Source organism: Crotalus tigris, unplaced genomic scaffold, assembly GCF_016545835.1.
Source record: "Crotalus tigris isolate CLP2741 ecotype Arizona unplaced genomic scaffold, ASM1654583v1 scf7180000019068.10715455, whole genome shotgun sequence".
In the NCBI taxonomy this organism is placed as follows: Eukaryota; Metazoa; Chordata; class Lepidosauria; order Squamata; family Viperidae; genus Crotalus; species Crotalus tigris.
In genome coordinates this window covers 10023549-10043366 of record NW_024097358.1, presented here as the reverse complement: position 1 = coordinate 10043366, position 19818 = coordinate 10023549, and the positions used below count along the sequence as shown (strand labels likewise).

The 19818-nt window shown below is 37.1% G+C and overlaps 1 protein-coding gene across 6 annotated transcripts in view; it reads left to right on the top strand.

The window, feature by feature from the left end:
• The window catches only part of ZNF385C (zinc finger protein 385C), a 276051-nt gene that overhangs the window by 153600 nt on the left and 102633 nt on the right, over nt 1-19818 (top strand). Inside the window, exon 1 of one of the 6 annotated variants that reach the window (XM_039359014.1) lies at nt 18128-18719. The exons of the other annotated variants lie outside the window; for them this stretch is intronic. Coding sequence (XP_039214948.1) covers nt 18710-18719 — 10 coding nt within the window. The 5' untranslated portion in view covers nt 18128-18709. Of the gene's footprint in view, nt 1-18127; nt 18720-19818 lie in introns of those variants that run through there. 6 annotated transcript variants of the gene reach the window in all.

Below are 19818 nucleotides of genomic sequence, written 5' to 3'. Positions count from 1 at the left end.
ACTGTGGAAAGTGAAGGGGAGGGGGGAGAGGAAAGAAGAGTTCAGTTACTGTGAAAAGAGATAACAAAGACCAGATGTATGGGCCATGGGAAGATAACATTTCAAAGAGATTTAATTGGCTCACTATAACTCTCCCTAAGAATTGACTCTTAGTTGTTTTTACACCTGATAAGCAATAAAGATGGCTCTCTGAGTCCCATGTGGTTCTTGCTTCATGGGATTACCATTTACATGGGTCTTGACATCATGGCATGCTTCTTCACTCACAAAAGAAATGTTCTCTCCATGTTCACTAAATTGTTGCTAAAACTATCAGTATGAATATGTCCAAGTCCTTTCTTTCATCATCCATATAACTCCCTTTTTATGACTCTGTTGCCTATATTCAGAGTAGAGTCGGGGTGACTGGATGGACATGAGTTTTTACTGGGAGTGCCTTTGTGACCCCATGCCAGGTTCACAGCAGATATTTTCTTTGCACCTTAGGAAACATCTGCAGCTACCTAGAATTGAACTCTTATTCTTCTGAATGGAAGGGGAATATGTTCACCACTAAGCCACTACTTGGCTCCTTCTTCCTTCATACACATGAAGTACCTGAAATTTTTTGCTTCATAAAGATACTGTCAGTCTCTAATTCTCCTGTATTGTTCTCTTTTGGAAGTTGAGCTGAATCTCCATCCTTTTGCTTTTAAGAAAGGAGTAAGATCTTTAGGAAAGCCATTTCAGCTTGAATAATGAACAGTTACATAAATAGTCTTTGTGAGCAAATTCAATGTTATTTATTGATAGTCAGCTTCATTGTATGTCATATGCCTTGATAAGCAGTATATAGTGATTCTTGCCTCTATTGCCAGGATGATCATGGTCATTATCATCGAGACTTATGAAAGCTTGTTCATGACATAGAAAACCTTATTGTTACATATTAACAGTGTTGTGGATAGATTATATTCAGAAAAAATATGGGACTATAAAGTTTCATTTATTTTATGAGTAAATTTTATAGTAACTGTTGTAGAGATTTGTTTATATGACTTAATTTAAGGGGAGTTAAAGGTTAAGTATGATGGTTTTTTTCTTTTTTTTCTTTTTTTTTCTTTTTTTATTATTGTTAACTTTCTTATTAATAACCCTGTACTCTGCTCTGGGAAGTGAGGGGGGGAGGGTTGAGGGTGGGTGGGTGGGTAAGTGGGTGGGTAATGATAATATAGTCATGGTAAATGCTTGGGTATTTCCCCTATGCTGCGTTCATGTATGTGAGAGGGATGAGAGGGGAGGAAGGAGTAGGGAGGAAGTAGGATGGTTAGAGGAGAAGGGGAGGGGAAGAGAGTAGGAGGGGAAGAGAGAAAGAGGAGGGAAGTAGGGAAGGTTTAGAGAGGGTGGACGCAACCTGGGGGGAATGGGCAGGCGGTACCAATGGTTAGGAATTTATTTTAATTGAATTGTATTTTGTATGAATAAATGGAAAATAAAAACTTTTTAATAATAAAACAGTGTTGTGGAGTATTTATGGCAATTCTCTTATCTACCAAGTCAAATATCTAAGAAACCTCGGTTGTGTTCTAATCTAATACAGACTAACACCTGTAAAGAGTAATTCACTACTGTTGCCAGATTATAAACATGACAATGTTGCTGCTGTGGGAGAATAGTTTGTCTGAAATCACCCAATATCTGGATTCATACATCATATTAAGCCAAAATGTGGTTTTGTTTCCTATTTGTTTATCATGTGAATCCAGCCTTTTCTAAGTTATAGCTTATGGCTTACCATAATGTAGTAACCCAATCAATTGTAGCTTAGTTAATAAACCATAATTAAGCAAGCCAAGCAATAGGTTTCAGACAGAAATCCTATCATTCATAGATAAGTTTTGTAGTGGCTGTGCTAAGACTTAACACAGATGTTTTGAGGAGATTTTTTTAATTAACATGAATAGTTTTATGATTGTGAATTCTTTCTTTCTATGGCTGTTCTGGAAAATTGCAGCTGGAATGTCCATTTCAGGCAGAACCTCATCATCTTTTTCATTATGGTCTCCATGTTTCACACATGGGGTCTGCACCTGCATATTGCCCTATTCAGAATGTTCCAGAAAGGCATTAGTCATGCCTCACTGAGGCATATCAGTATTATTAGATCTTTGCCAAACAGAATCACCATAATCAGTTATCATCATTTAGAATGTTTCTTTGAGAACAAGTTCTCACTGCAACAGACTGTAGTTAAAATGGCTTGTCCAAGTGTTCTTCCATCTTGGTCTTTAGTTCCATCTGTGGACAACTAGTTCAGTCAAATTTTAATTGTTGGAAAAAACAGCTCATGTTGTAGCATGAACTATTGAGAATTAAGCTTCTATGCTATTAGCTATCTGGCAAAACTGTTTGGTGCTTAACCCAGGGGCGGGATAGGCAACTGTCTCATGTCCAATGGCATTTGATCAAGCTTATAAACAAAAAAGCCCTTCTAAACATATTAACCAGAACCCCAGGAAAAAGATCTTCCATTCCTACCATTGTAAAAGCACTGCAAACATTATTCTTCTACAGACGTGTCTCATTTGAGACACTTGGACTCCCACACCAGATGCTATGTAGATTGACCCAGACTTCCATTTTGTGATATGTGTACTATCCTATGCCTTCTCTTCAATAATTAAGAGTTTATATAACTGAAACAATAATAAAGGAGGGAGATGGGAAATTTAGAAATAGGAATAAACTAACTAATAGTTGGTATAACTCAAGAACAGTTAAGTACCTGACCAGATTTTTAAATCAAATCTTCATACTGAAGAAGATTCTAACATCATAAAGGCAATGGAAAAGATGGCCCAAAAGCTAGAGTCTAGAAGTTTTAATTCTAAATTTCAGGTGTCTATGGAATGTGCCATCATGACCAATTCGGTGTCATGTAATGTAGTCAAACATTAGCTATACCACATCAAACGTGCCAGTATTCAAGGAAGAAGAATCCTTCTTGAGCTTCATTTTTAGTGGAAAAGCAAGTCAGAAGTCACAGTGACAAGGCTCATCCAAGTGCTATGCTATTTAAAGATTCAGCAGAACACATGGAAGATCTGCCACTAGAAAAGAAGACTCAACCAAGACAAACTTCTCAATCCTGATACTAGGGATTCTCTAGAGTCTCTTTGGAAAGCAGGAACCCGTCTGCAAGAGACACTGCTGAGTTCAGACTGGAGCTCTGAACAGAACAGTGAACTGAAAAGTCAAGTACTTTCTTTACCCACCTCAAAACAAGAACAGGGGCTTGTAGAGAAAGTAGGTATGAAGAGTGTTCAGCTAAGATCAGAGAGCAATTGGTAGATTTTCACTGAAGCCAGAAGTTGTAAGTAAACAGTTACAAGGTTAATCTGAGCTTCCCAAGAGAAGGGGCTTAATCATTTAAAATTTAACTTCTTGGAAAAATGATAGAATGCCAAATATTTAGTCAAAAGCCATTTATGATCTATATCAATAGGAGACTCTGCTTATATGAATTTGTTGCACATTTCTAAGTTGCCTTGGCAGCTGTTCTTGCTGCCTGACATCAGTAAGGCAAATAATGAGGATTAAACTCTAAGCCACCTGGAAAAGGAACATGCCATTTGTGTCATGCAAGGAGTTCTTATGGTTAATTCAGTAAAAGCTGCAAATTTGGCCATTAGTTCTAAAATTACATTGATTTTCTCTGTTTGCCTATATGTCAGTGATTGCTGGAAAATAAAAGAATGGATTTTAGGTAACTGGAATAAAGATTTCCAGAACTATAATGTTAATTGGATTCTGTAATCCAAAAGAAAAATAAGCCAGGTCGCTGTACTAGAAGGGCATTTTCTAGGAAAGGTTTATGGTCATTCATTCACAAGAAAGGCAGTCTCTTACAAGAAATAAAAGGAAATCTAAGTGAAACCTTAGATTTAGGAGATCAGTAATGAAATCCAGAGAAATTGGCCCTGCAGGAGCAGGGAAATGTTGCAACAGGCTGGTTTATCTATTATCAGTTTGGCCCATTGACAGGCATGACAAGAAGAAACATAATTCTTGACTTCTGCTTAGACATGAGGCCACCAATAGTCCAAAAGTAGAAGGTACAAGGTCTTTAAAATGCCAAAGTATCCAGCAGTTTTATTGGCATGACAAAGCTGTAAAAGCTTCTCCCTGAAGTGAAGCAGAATATACAAAAAAACAAAAACAAAACCCAACAACAAAACATTGTGAAGAAGTTTGACCTTCATCCAAAAAAAAAAAAAAAAGGAAGGAAGGAAGGAAGTATCTGATAAGGGTCCCAGGAGATCATATGTCAGAGGCCATGCACATGGATCCTGTTTCTGCTGCAGGCGCATGCACATTCAAAAAGGTCAGGGGCCTCCTCCGAATCCTTAATATCTTTAAGATACAGAAGTAAGAAGATTGTTTAGTTAACATCAGAAAAAAACAGTTTAAAACTCAACCAGGATTTATTGACCCATACATAGACCATAAACATGGGGGAGAATAAACCAACATATCAAAAGGATTCCTCAGCCAGCCCATAGCAAAATCAAACTGTTGAAAAGGAGATCAAAGGGCCAGAAATGGGAGTACCAGGCTCCATCTCAGACCAGATCAAGGAAACAAGGACTACTGAGACTGAAACTAATGCTGTTATTTCTGTTAAGTACAATATAAATCAATATTATTTTAGTAAAATATATTTAATAGTGATCTGTGGTAAATGGAAAATCTTGATAAGAGAATTTCTAACCCTTATTTATAATTCATTAAAATGAATTCTTTTTGAACAATTTGAAGTTTTATTGCTATTTGGGCTGATTTGCTATTTATCAAATAAGTTGCCAATAGAATCCTTCTTTAAATCTCTTGATTGTTCCTTCCATTTCCTCTTCCCCTCCTCTCCACAGAGTCTCACAAAGTAAATTGACTTCTAAGAGCATATGTGCATCCCCAATTATCCTAGTCAACAAGTTGGGCAGATACTCACTTTAAAGAGCTAAATAAGAAAACAATCCTAGACATGTACCCTAGACCTTGCACTGATAGCTTGTTGGAGCAGCTAGGTGTAGCTAAATAAATCTCCATACTGAACCTAACTTACTAGTGCTAGCAGATGCCTTAAAAGAAAATTATAAGAAGTCAGCTTTCATCAGATAAAATGATTTGTTTGAATTGAATGTGCTCTTATTTGATCTTTGGAATTGGCCACAAAGACTGGCCATGGAGCTGCTCAGTGATTTGAATTGTGCCACAATATATTTAGATGATTTAAACATAGGCTATTAGATAGATAGGATATTTGACTATGGGGGGGTAGTATAATGACTTAGTGATTAAAGACACTGAGTTCGTCTTTGAACAACGCTGGCTCACTCGGGTAAGAAACAAAGATGAGCACTACTCCTGACTGGACAGGGGAAACTTTTACCTCTAGAATGTGAGCTTTTCTGTCTTGCTCAGTGAATGAATCAGGATAAAATGCACTTTTTTGGATGTAGTTTCCTGGTCATCACTATAAAGTTTTCATTCCCCAAACTTATATTTTTCTCTTTCTTGATCTCCCAGAGCATTCTTCTTCCCTCTTCTTTCCCACTCTGTTGGTGTCAAGCCCATGATGTAGACCAGACAAAGAAACAAATTCTACAAAAATAAAAAAACTACTTTTATTAAGATGGATTACTTTTATTAAGAGAATCTTGCAAGTCTGATTCCAGGTCATCCTCAACTTACAACTGCAATTGAGACTGGAATTTGCATTGTAAGTCATTGCACTTGTAAGGCAAGACAGACTCAATTTTACAACAATTTTTACAGTAATCATTAAACAGCTCACTTGGTTGTTAAACAAATCCAGCTTCAGTTAGAGTTTTCTTGCCTGGTTTTGCCAGAAATGGGGGGGGTGCAGTTTATAATCGTATGACCATGAAATGCTGCAGTCAATCATAAATGTGAGCTGGTTGCCAAAGTATCCAAAATCCAATCACATAATCATGGGGAGCACAGTTTGTAACTTCAAGGATGGGTCATAAGTCGCTTTTTTCAAGTTTATCATACACAACTGGTTAAATGTCCAGCCATAAATGGAGGACTAACTGTAGATGGCAAAGAGTTTGAAGAGTAATATAACTCATTGGTATGAAAAAATCTTCTTCTAGGAAGATGTTTTAGCACTTCTTGGGCTTGATTTCTCCTGATAGCCACTTACTTAGGAATTGCTGAGGTGATGCTTCAACCAGTTAGATTGAAGTGGACTCTATTTCTTCTTCCCTAATGGTCAAATATTGCCTTGCCCCCATCTCCCATAATATATCTGCTAAAGTTGTAGAAAACTTGTAAACTTTCTCAACATTGGCTCTCTTGCCATATCCTAAATATCACCATCAATGTTTTCTTATCACCTCAGTCCCATATGAAGTTGGAAGGAAAGTGTGGAGCATGTGGAGGGAAGGAAAAAATTAGTGCAGAGATCAATTGTGACAAAAGTGGTGCTTTTATGGGAGTCTCTGGTATCAAATTGTGGCTATTGGAATTACAGCACTTCCATTTTCATCAGCTTTACTAACATGAAGGGCCCTTCTTTACGGGGTTTTAGTTGTGTTGCTTCATCACAACTGCTTTTTCTTTCTCTGCTTGTTTGTGGGCTTTTCAGGGTTGCAAACTAGAGGTGCCATGTTCGTTGTCACTGAGACTGTTGAATCCTCTCCTGGCCTTTCAGCATCCTCTTTAATGCTTCAGTGGCTGGCCATGAGGTTGGAAAAGGAGCAACTCATTTCTTCATCTGCAGCTCATTGAATCTACTGTTCGCTTGCAGCCTGTGTCCTACTTTGCTTCCCTTCTGTCTTCATTTTTTGTTGGGTTTTGTTTTCCATTTTTTGGGGGGGGGGAATTGTCTCCAAAGTCTAGAGCCAATAGTGAGTTGTTGCTCTCTTCCAGTAAGCAAAGCCAAGACTGAAGCAGGTTTCTTTTGGAGGACACAAAGGAAGTTCTGTTTCAGCCCGGACTTTTTCCTAGTTCACTTACCCTGTTGGATCTATTGTCTTATTCTTCACAGTAAATCCAAATAATATTCATCCAGCATCCCGCCTATTGTATCATGGAAGCATTCCAATAATATTCAAACCATCTCTGGTCAGAAAGTACACAAAGTAGATTTCATGGGCAGAAAAAAAAAAATCTGTGTGTGCCTTTCTCCCTGGTAGTGACTGACAAGCTTACTTGGTTAAGAATCAACATTTTTCTGCTTGAAGCTTCTTTCTTTCTTTACCTAGATAATTAGGAGGTCATTAATGTATTTTGTGCTGAAGCTGTTTGAATAGCTAATCAGCAATTCAGTATTGTGAGCACTCTGGCAGGACCTGTTGTGTGTGACAGTTTGCATGGTTGAAGTGTATAGACTTCACTCAAAAATTGACAATCTATGTTGAAAATGTATTGTTGAGGAAGAGAGGCATTTCAATTCCAGAACTGATAATAGCTTGGATTTGAAGGAAACTAGCCACATCACTTCCTACGTAAAAGGAACATTACTGTATTTCAGTGGATATACCAATATACCAGTTCTCCTTCATGATATTTGATTACTGCCTGGATATATTCCCTCACTAGACTTTTACTATTGGGCCCAGTACTACCTGCTCTACATGAAAAGATATAAGACTACCTTAATTAAAGTATTAATGCCAATACCAAGCATTAATAGGATTTTATTACTGATATTTTGCTAACCCTGAAAAAGACAGGTAGTCTCTGCCTAATTTTAGATCTCCACAAAGTTAAAACAGAACTGGTATATCATTAAAGGTTGAATGTTTTATTAGCTCATCTACTTTCTACTATTCAAGCATTGTTAATTTATATCAGGGGCGTCAAACTGCCGTTCCATGGGCCGGTTGCATCATACGGAAGCTGTGCCCACCCCAGTTCCGGCAATGCAAAAAAAGTCACAACATGTCACGTGATACGGCGAGTTTGACACCTGTGATTTACATCAACTGATATTACAGATGTCTGTTTCTACATTGCTATCTTACTGGAACTCCCAGTAATTGGTGATTGTACATTTGTGACTCTCTGGTATTACTAAATATTCTTCTCAGGCAATTGTCTCTTCCCATCTCAGCCGGAATCAGAGCACATTTACATCATTTTTTCTTTATTTTCTGTTTTGGGTTCTGAGGCTTACTTTCACAAAACATAGCTCTTATGCACTGAAAATAATTCAGTTAACTTTAAGGTCATTAAAGGGGCTGAATTTTGACAAGATTACCAACTGGCATTTATTGAGTATCTGATTGTTAAGGTATTGTGCAGTCACTTAATCTTAAATTGTCTGATTGTCTGCCCCTTGAATCATATGGCATTGACTACTTTGTAACTAACATCAGAAGGCTGTGCTTACAAACTCTGTAAGGCTTAATTTCTTAACTAATCCCAGTGAGAATCTTTCACTTTCTCCAGAGCAGGGGTGTGAAACTGGCAGCCTGCGGGCTGGATGCATCGTGCGCAGGCCATACCCACCCCAGCTACGCAGAGGCAAAAAAAAGTTGCGATACTTCATACTATGTCACATGACGCAAACAAGTTTGACAATTGTGCTCCAGAGGTTTTTTGGTTTTCTACATTGGGGATAGATGCAAGCAATTCATGATGGGGAATGCTTTCTATTCTCCCAATTACATTTATGTTTACACATATACGTGTCCACAAATGTTTCCTCTATTTAATAAAGAGGTTAACTATTAAGCTTATTGTGGCTATGGTAGGTGGAACATGTAAAGTAATTCCACATTGACCAGCTGAAACTGTCTCAGGGCTGAATTGTTTTGTGACTTTCTGACTAGTCATGTAGCTCAGTAAACATGGATATTCCATCCTCAGGTCACTCAGAATTGCTGATAGTGAGATGGGTGGATAATTAATTACTTTAATTAATTAAATTCAATTATAGATTTTTTTGTCACCCATATCAAGAAACATGTGGCTTCTTTTGAAGTTGGAGAGATTTCATTTGTGAATCTCTAGAGGATAAGTTACATTTCAATTGGTCAAAAGACTTGTGGTACCTTCTATTCTACTACACTGAATCCTTGAGGTGCCCCTAAAAATCTTTAGGGTAGCCCCAGTGCTCCTTTATTGATTTGGGAAACTGTCATAGATATTTGACTCCCATATTTCTCTACTGTTCATGTAAAATGTCACTGTCTGCCATTCAGGTACAACTGCTATCAAAGTTACTGCATGGGGGTTTATGCCCCTTCAATTATCTCCAAGTATGGTGATCTCAGTTTTGTGAATAACAAATTGCAATGACTAAAGCAGCATAGAAATTTTTTAAATAAAAGCGTAGCAAACTTATTCTGCCAAATAATCTAAGTCTTCCTTTTCTTCTCCTTCTCCTCCTCCTTCTGTTTTGATCTGTTTCCTCTTCTGTTTGTCATGTTTTACACATTTCATTGAACATACCACTTTGTTGAGGGTAGTCTCCTATCAGTCTTGAAATCACAACAACTCATGGATGTTCTATTTCCTTTCTCACCCAATTGTGAAATCATTTTGAAAAAAGTTCTCAAACTCATGCCCTGTGTCCTTGCTTGGAATTTCTCTCGCTACTATTAACCATTTTGGTTTCAAAGCTTTTGAGCCACTTCCCCTCCTCTTACTAACTGAAGAAAACAGATTTTAGCAAGTTCTAATAGATATCATGTCAACACAGCACTTCAGTAACCTCTGTGCTTTCTGTTTATATGTTATGTTCATATGTTTATATATTTCACAGTTAAGAGATTTCTGTCTCTCTAAAGCTAATCTGAATTTCATTTGTTCTAGATTTTTTTCTTTCTTTTGGGGGGGGGGGGATTTTACCACTTCCCTGCAATGGTCTCTTGCTACCTTGCAGTATTCTATGTTCAGTGTACAACATACTAAAGAAAATTATTTGTTTAATAATTTTGCCCAAAGAAAAATATTTGAGTTTTTCCTTAATATTGTGTTAAATAGATCGTATCTACTATCGCATTGTTATAACCTAGTCAAGCATCCCTATACAGTAGGTGTTGAAAACAGCTTGAAGAGGGCAATAGACTCTTCAGTAGTCTTTCTGGTATGTACATCATTGCTGATCTGCCATCTGGTATCTACCCATATCTATTAGAAACTATCAATTGGACCTTCAGATTTACAAGATTCGGCTTTTGGCAGAGAGGTATGTTCCTCAGTATTATTCTGTCTTTCTTAACTTAAGCATTAGTCTGCTATGTACCGGTATGCAGGGCTTTTTTTGTCATAGAATGCCCAAACGGAGTTCCAGCACCTTTTTTGGATGAAACCTTGTAGGGTAGGCAAGGCAGGTTGTATGACGTGTGTGCATTCTGGCACCTTTTTTTTTTTAAACAACAAAAGCATTGCCGGTATGTACTGATATATGTGAATCACAGAGACTACCTTGAAGAGGTTGGTTAGTATTACATAATTTATACATCATTCCCATGTAGATTCAAGAATACTCTGTCATGTTTTTGATTACTATATTGATTCGTAGAGCTGAATGGTAAGACAAGGTTCTGAGGGAAGTCAGAGCCCCAGAGAAGGAAATATTAAAAGGTCAGGAAAATATATTTTTCTCCAAAAGGATTTTTAAAAGCATTTTTTGAAAAGCAGAAACCTGCCCTCAAATCTCTGTCCCCAAGCAGGAGCCAGCCCTACACAAATGCAGATGTAAAACTGTCAGGAAGGCTGGAGCCAGGGAACTCAAGAAGACAAAGAGACTTAAAATCTGCATACCCCACCCAAACTCTAGGAGTCATTAGCCCAGCCCCAGGGAAGCAGGATATGACTTTGGGGACATAATAGGACTAACCCATTACCATCAAGTATACCAGAGAGGCACACCTAAACTCAGGTCAGAATACGTGACACAGGAAATAGCCTCAAAGTTCATGCCACAGGAACAGGAAACTTCCAAACAAAAGGCTAGAGAGGGTATAAAAATCCCTTGCCCATGTGCTCAGCCCTTCTCTCCTCTGCTCTTTCCTGCAAGAATCATCTTTCTGCTTCTTCAATAAACTGTAACCATCTTCCCAAAGCAGTCGCCATGTTGCTTATTTATTCCTGGCTTGGATGAAGCAGGTTGATGACTTAAGTCTAACAGTTCCCTGAAAAAAGTGTTGGTTTTGAATGTACCAAACAGAATAACAGAGTTGGAAGTGACCTTGGAGGTCTTCTAGTCCGAGCCACTGCTCAGACAGGAAGCCCTATACTATTTCAGAAAATGGTTGTCCAGTCTCTTCTTAAAAACTTCCAGTGCTGGAGCATTCACCATTTCTGGAAGCAAATTGTTCCACTGATTAATTGTTCAAACTGTCAGGAAGTTTCTCCTTATTTCTAGGTTGTTTCTCTCCTTGATTGGTTTCCATCCATTGCTTCTTGTCCTGCCTTCAGGTGCTTTGGAGAATAGCTTGACTCCCTCTTCTTTGTGGCAATCCCTGAGATATTGGAACACTGCCTATCATGTCCCCCTTCATCCTTTTCTTCATTAAACTAGACATACCCAATTCCAGCAACCGTTCTTTATATGCTTTAGCCTCCAGTCCCCTAATCATCTTTGTTGCTCTTCTATGTACTCTTTCTAGAGTCTCAACTTTTTTTTTACAAAACTGGATGCAATATTCCAAGTGTGGTCTTACTAAGGAATTATAAAGTGATATTAACACATCACGTGATCTTGATTCTATTCCTCTGTTAATGCCTAAAACAGATTACTATTACAGATTAGAATGTGTACATGTGAATTCACTGATAATTATTCAGAGAACTGCAAAAGTAAGGATAGCCTTGAGTTGAGCTCAAATCTTGCTGACTGCAGAGGCATAATCATGAACTTTCTTTGAAGTGTTACTAAAACTAATTGCTATTGCCCTTATCTGGAATGTTTTCCAATTTCTCAATCTAGTCTATTGCTTGGGAATGTTCTGGTAGTCTCCTCTTCAAGTATCTAAGCAAGTTTGTGTAGCTTCCAAATCCAGGCATATACTGCAGCTTGCTGAAATTGCAATATGAATAAATGACCTGTCCTTACATAGACCCTAGAATATAGTGAAGTGATTAGATATACAGTGATATTACTCAGTTATTCTGGATGGATATAAAGAAAGAAATTTTGCTATAGTATTTGGAAAGAAGAAAAAAAATATTGGTGTTTATTTATTTATCAAATTTAGACACTGTCCATTTAACAGATATGTTTACTACATAGAAGTAAATGGTCTAGAAGAAATTATGTTAGAAACAATACAAAACCTAGATGGCCATTACAGCCATATTTTAGTGCCATATTGTAGAAATATGCAAGATTTCATAATCTCCCAATCTCAGCATCTGCCAATGTGTCACACAAGCATTAGAGGAAAAAATTAAATTAACTTGATGCTGATACTATAAATTGCTAAGAGTTTAGATATCTTGTATAAGAATCTGTATCCTCTAACAAGCCATAATGAGGTACCGTATATTTGGTTTTGACTTAGTTGGCTTTATGAAGCTAACCACAGTTTTTTGGTAAACCATTATACATGTCTCAGTATGTTGTGTGATTCTCCAGTATAGGAGATGGAGAATCCACCAATGGGTCAGCTCTGTCTTCCTGCCCATTAGACTAAGTCAAACTTGCCACGCCCGTCCTGGACCAGGACACACCTGGCTGTTAGCAACCAAGGTTTCAGAATTTTACTGGCAATTTAATAAACCAGAACACTAAAATACAGATCAAAGTAGAACATGAACAGCTATCTACTTATCAGATTTAGTTTTTCATGAAACTCTTCATTGATAGAAATTATATTCTATATGCCAAATCATATTCTATATGACATATCTATCTTCCAATAATCATGAGGACTAGAACCATTTATTTGAAAAACATAAAGCAAGCATGCTTGGAAATCTATTAAGAATCTGCGGACCATAGAGAAGTGTGTTGAGGGAGCAAACAAACCCTTGTCTAGCTAATGGAATGGAAATTGGTTATCATCCTGAGTGGTTTCCATGCCAACCTGTTCAGCAGAGCAGATACTATTGAAATGCAATGGATTAAAAAGCCCCTTGCTTAACTGACCCTTGATACCTGTTAAGGACTAGTGTGATTATAATGAGTGCTAATTATGCATACTTAGATCAGAACCGTTTATCTCTGCTGTGGTTATGAAGGCAGCATCTAGACTTGGTTTCTTAGTAAGCTATAGAGAGATTTTTTTCCAGAGGTTGATTGTGACTGGATTGGTTTCTGTTACTATTAACCTGGGCTGCATTATTATTTGCTATCTATTTCCATGTTGTAGTAGCAGGCTGTTATCCTAATGCTTACGCAGTCACATCTGTAGGTGTTTCACTTTTTACATTTTTAAATTAATAGCTGCTCATTAACATGTGTCATTTCTAAAGCAACTTGCTCTGCAAAATGCGGTCCTCATCTGCAGACTTTCACCATGCAAAGTGGAGCAATCCATATGGAAACAGCAGAAAACATACAAAATGGTCATGTTCTCTTCCACAAATTTACCTAAAATTAAAAATACATGCATGCTTGAAACATAATGTGGAGTTCAGAAAATTATTACATAGTAGTGGGAAGATAATTTTACTCTTAATTTCTAACAATGCTTTTTGATGTGCATTTTTGTTAACATTGAATTGACTTTTTTCCACTGGAGAGGTAGGGCAGAGGAATTTGTAGCAAAATTCTTTAAATTATTTGGTTTCTGGTCATTGTCATTGACTTAGATGGGTGGCCATGAAAATTGAACAAATAAATAAACATATAAATAATATATTTTCTAAATATGTTCTTTAATTTCCATCCTTTTTATATTCATTTAAATATTAAACTTGTTTGTTTATTTTAAAATATATCACAGTATAAATTATGTGATATTAGTTTACATTGTGATGCTTTATTACATATTTTAGTTTATATTATATTCTCGCATCTTTGATTTTGTTTAAAATGATAGGCACCTGAATTAAAAATTTTAAAAAATTTTAAAAAAGTTTTAAAAATATATTTTTAGTTAACTTCAGTGGAATGAAATCAAATTGGTGAGGATGGGAGACAAACAGAAAGAAAGCAGACATATCCATTGCATTTTGTTAAGAGAAGGGCAACAGAAATTACATTACTGAGTTTTAATATAGAGCCGTCTTCCTAACCAGACGTATTACAATTTCCATCACCCTAACTGCCTCCCTGTCCTGGCTGAGCACAATTGATGATCATGCTGGCTATGGATGATAGGAGTTGTAATTCATATACATGGAAAGAGAAAAAGTTTCTTATGAATTCTTTGTGGAAGTACCGTACCTGCTCTTTTGTCTACAATTACCATGTTTTATTTTCATTTCACAGAAATTCTATTAATAATTCCACATAATATTATTTCCAATCTTTAGCATTCCAGTGTTTGTACATTGCCTCCCTATCTTTAGCATTCCAGTGTTTCTGCATTGCCTCCCTATATTTTTCCATTCCTTAATTATGCTGATTTTTTTAAATGTAGTTCAACAGAGTGACAGTTTCCTTCTACAAAGGAGAAAATATCTAATTATTATTGTTTGAAAATTTTGCTTAATTTGATTGATTAACATCAAAGGTAGTGGAATCTCCATTTTATCTTGTTTCTAGCTAATTGCAAAAAGTGCATTAATAATATTAAAAGGTTTTGCTATGTGAGAAACTTTTAAAACCTCTTTACACTGTAGAATAATCTTTGTGCCCCCTTCTCAAATCTTTTAACTTTATCTTAATTTGAACAGATTTATACTGATAGGGAGAGAAATTTGCAAAACAGTAGGGGCAAAAGAAATTAAAGAGGTTGGATATGTGCAGCAATTCTGAAAGGTATTTAGGACTGTGAATAATGACAATTCACAGAACAGTAACTGGGTTTTAGTTTGCTATGTTAAGGTAATAACATCTTTTTCTGGGGAGTAAGGTATCTTTTTCTGGGGAGAAATCCATGTACCCAGTAATACAGATTATCCTTCCTCAATGTGGTACTTCCATCAGCTGCAGCTAGGTCTTTTTGGTTCTCCTAGTTGTGTTACATTACAATTCCCATCATTTTCAGACAGTAGCTTTCTTGCTATGCTAAGTGGGGCAATAGCAGTGTAATCAAAAATATCTAGAGACTGCCAGGTTGGAAAAGTTTGAAACAGACAAAATGTAGAGATGATGACTGGCTCAACTGTCTTTCGAGTTATCTTGGTTTTAGTTGTAAACAAGCTGTTCATTCATAACCAAGGAATGTTTGCCTTTCAGCAACCTGCTCCATATCCATTAGCTAGCTGGGCAGGTATGTAATTAAGAGAAGGGGAGCTGGCTGGCCCAGTGGTTTTATCTGATAAGAGAAGTGAATGCTTCTATTTTAAAAAAACAAAACCAGTTTCCCTTCCCCCAGCCTAGGAGTGGGGAGGAGACAGGTTTTAAATTTAAGCAGATTTTATTATCCTTCCTTTTTATAGATCAAGTAAAAAGAACACAGAGACACAGACAAAAGTGAGAACAATGTCTATTTGCTTTTTGTTTTGTTCTGATACTGCTTTGCCATTCAGAGGACTTGCATTACCTCAAACTGTAAAGATGTTGGAAAGCTCTTCCTTTTCCATTTAGGCACTAAACAACTGCTAAGCATTTGGCATAGTAGATCTCCTTACAAAAGCAAATTCAGCAGGGCAGGCTGTGTAGTTTAGTTGTTCCAGGTTATATACTATACAATATGATCAATAGGTAGTTATCTAGAGATAAACCTTGTTGTCTTGAACAGTATTTATGATAAGGCATAACCATACAATTACAATCTAAAAATATTTTATTCATTTAAAAAATTCTACTATACTAGTCAGAAAACTACATATGTGTGTTATTTATCTAGATGTATTCATAAATGCATAGCAGAGAAGTACCTCTAAAAACCATGAGTGGTAAAATGCAGGTTATTTTTTAGCGGAAGTCTTTTCCTTTAATTACAAAAGCATTTACTTTGCTGTGATGCCCTTGTGTCACATACCGGCATCATCTACAATTGAACAAAAGTATGTGTTTTTCTTCAAAGCAGTTAAGTTATTCAAATGCCAGGTAATTCAGTCTAACTGAATAGATTCCATGGGAGATATTTAAGATGTAGATGTGTGCAGATATGGTTTTCAAGTTAGATGTAGAGCAGCTAGGAAATCAGGGGCTTACCTCTTTTTTGCCCTTATTAATAATAGCAGCATACATTTTAAAATGAGTTATAAGTTCACCTCTATTTTTAAAAGAGATACAATGATTTCTTAGACTTCATATGAAGAAATACTCGCTCTCTTTATGTGTTAATCCTTCCCTAGAACACCAGAGTCTTTATTCTGACTTTAAATTCTCCAGTTATAGAGACACACCTTCCCAAGATTCAGGGCAGTGTAGCCAGCTGAGGAATTCTTAGAGTTGACATCAACATTGTGATTGGCCTCAGAGGTAGGAGAAACAGTATTTTGGATAAATCATCTAACCTCCAGATGGATTTCTTTCGGAGGATCTACCAAGAGATTGGGTGTGTTGGAAGAAGATCATGGCAAGTGGCAGACATTTTTGAGCAGCAAGGAAAAATAGATCACTAGAGAAAATATGTTTTAGGGCAACATGTTACCATTCTCAGTTAATAAATGGTGTGAATTCTGCAGTATCTAAATGCAGTCCTCAATATCTGCTCAATTAGCTCTATTGCAAGCCTTATACAGGTAATCGTTGGCTTATGATCACAATTGAACCCAGAATTTCCATTGCCAAGCAAGACAGTTGTTAAGTGAATTTTGCCCCATTTTATGACCTTTCTTGCCACAATTGTTAAGTGAATCACTGCAGTTTGTTAAACTAGTAGCACAATTGTTAAGTGAATCTGACTTCCCCATTGACTTTGCTTGTCAGAAGGTCACAAAAGGGGATCACATGACCTCCAGGGTAGTGCAACCATCAGAAATATGAACTAGTTGCAAGCATCTGAATTTTGATCACGTGACCATGGGGATGCTGCAGTGGTCATAAATGTGAAAAATGGTCATGTCACTTTTTCACTGCAGTTGTAACTTCAAACAGTCACTTAACAAATGGATTATAAGTCAAAGTCTGCCTGTATTGCAGGCTGTCTCTGGTCTGCAAAATTCTGGATAACCACTAGAGGTCAGAGGCCACCTAATGATCATCTAAAGATCTTCAGCCCAAATATAATACTGGATTGTAGTCCTGCATATATTTTTAATTGCTGTTCAGCTTTAGCAGAAGCCTGGCCTGTAGAAATGTAGCTACAATAGTGATATTTTCCAATCATAGAGATCAAAAAATGAATGGCAAAAGCTATCTCTGCTAAAATTGTCCATCTCAGGAATTCTGTGGCCATAGGAAGAATCTGAGACTTTATGTTAGGGCTTGTAAAGCATCTCAGTGCAACCTCTGCAGAGGAAATCTTAAGGTATGTTGGGCTTACTTAGAAAATTGTCAGCAGATTTTTACCCAAAGAGCCATTAAAATAAAAGTAGATTTCGGGGCATTACTAGAATAAGAATAAAATACAGTAGCAGAGACCGACTCTCTGACCTTGAGGCTTGTCTTGATTCAAAGCCAACAACTTTGTTCCCTACGTGATTTGATTAGATTAGATTAACTGGAGAATTTGGGTAGTTCCAGTTGCAGTCCAGAAACTACCATGTTAGAGAAAGCTTTGTTAGGTATTTTAAGTAATCAAGTGTATGAGAAGAGAACTAAAATCCTTAGCTGTATCATATTGTAGGATTTTGAATGTGCAAAATTCCTTTTGTTCTTTCTCTCATCCATTCATTCTTAGACCAACCTTGTGGGCCAGTTTTCCGTTTTACAGTATCCCATTTAGAGGTTGTTAGGTTTCAGATTGTGTTATCTGCCCACAGCTTCTTATCTACCCTATGGCTCAAAAGTAATATTACGCCAGCTATCACATGACATTTGGGCCACTGAATCAAAGACACTGCTTTGCATTGGTCATGAAATCCACTGCTTCATAACCCTCAGTAATTAAGGCTACAATTTACAGTTGAGGTAAGCAATCAAAAAAAGCATCAAGAGGGAGTAGTCAGCATCCAGTTAAATGTTCAAATAGAAAGGTGCCTGGGAATGTTAAATAATAACAAGGTCATGTGAGATGTTTTTGTGGGGTAGGGTTGGGAGTGAGGCTGTCAGCTGAAAGTTTATTTGCTCATGGAAGCACTTAGCCAGGGTTTGTTTTAGTGGGATTATGTGTTCTTTAGCTTTTGAAAAGCAAAACGGGTGGTCTCCTCTTTCTCCCTGTCCCTCTCTCCAGCCCCCCTCTTTTTTTGCCATCCAATTTCGATGTTAATTCCTCATCATTGTTTGCATGGACCTCTGCTGAGAGCAGTTACGGAGGCTAATTTTTCCATCTGTCCTGCTTGGGCCAGTGACTGGGGAAGCATGGTTGCTGTTACCTCCTTTAGGGCATTGATCAGTGGAGCGTTAAGCTTTTAATTGAGGTGTAAGTGTATCAGCTCAAGGGGGAGGTAGTGGCCAGTGGTGTAGTACAGGCTGGCTGTAGCACAGCGTAGAGCTTTCAAAAAGGCAAGAGCTCTTTTGCACTCACCAGTGTTTGGGCAAATACGAAGAAGTAGCTAGCTCTGGAGAGACGCCAGCTCCATCGGTATGATTCTAGGTGAGTGCTACACAACTTACTCTCATTGCCTTCTGCTTTTGTGCCCTTTGGATTAAATGTGCATATGCCTCTTTCTCCACCCCTGCCCCACCCCCACCCTCTCTGGATGGGAATCAGCATCACTTTTATTTCAATGAGCAATCTTTTACTCCCCCATGTGTGTCTGTATGTGATGTAAAGGCTTCGTAGTATGAGAAGGCATAGATATTTTCACCTGCTTTGCAATCTTGCTAAAAAACTAAACTGGTACTATTTGATACTGGCAGAAGAATTTGTATAAAGGTGCAGGTAGCATCCAATAAACAATATGTCTCTAAATATGCGGAAGAAAAGAACTCTTTCATCATTCTCAAAGCAAGTATCTGCTTAAAGTATCTGCTTAAGCAGCTGAAGCAAAAGAGGGGACAAAACTGACTATTGCTGGGAAAATGAATATTTTATTTATTTTAAGATTTTGGTACCCAAAAAATATATGTCTGCCCTGAACCTTTTTATGCAATTCATGCAGCTGTGCATTACATATTGAGGGCAAAACCAAGTTGACTTTTGACTGGGTTCAGCTGTCTTGTATCAGTTTCGTAAATGTTCAAGCATTTCTTAACATGCAGCTGGACAGAACCCTGAAAATCACTGGCAAACGTAAGAGGCTTAATTCAAGTATAGGTGAAAATATTTGTAAGGCAATATTTGGCATGCTTAAAAATCTATTGAAAAAGTCAACTTGTGATTTTGATGCACAAAAGTGTAGGTGTTTCAATTTTGCTGAGCTATGGTAGTCAGGACTTGGATGGTATCTTTTGTATCCATTTTATAAACCTTAGATTTTCATTATTCTTTCCTTCTCTCTTCTTTTTTTGGGTGTGTGTGTGTTTCCCTATTTTCATTCCCCGTTTCTCTGCCTTAATCTTTGCCTTTTTATTTTCTTAGCCCTTGAGTGGAACACGATAACAGGGAAAACAGACAATTTTTTTAAAAAAAGTAGAATAGAGAAAAAGATATATTTATAGTTAACAGAATGTATAAAAATAATTCTAAATGCTCTTTTAGTGAAGAACATTTTATATTGGTTATAAATCAAAATAATAGCAAATAATATTTT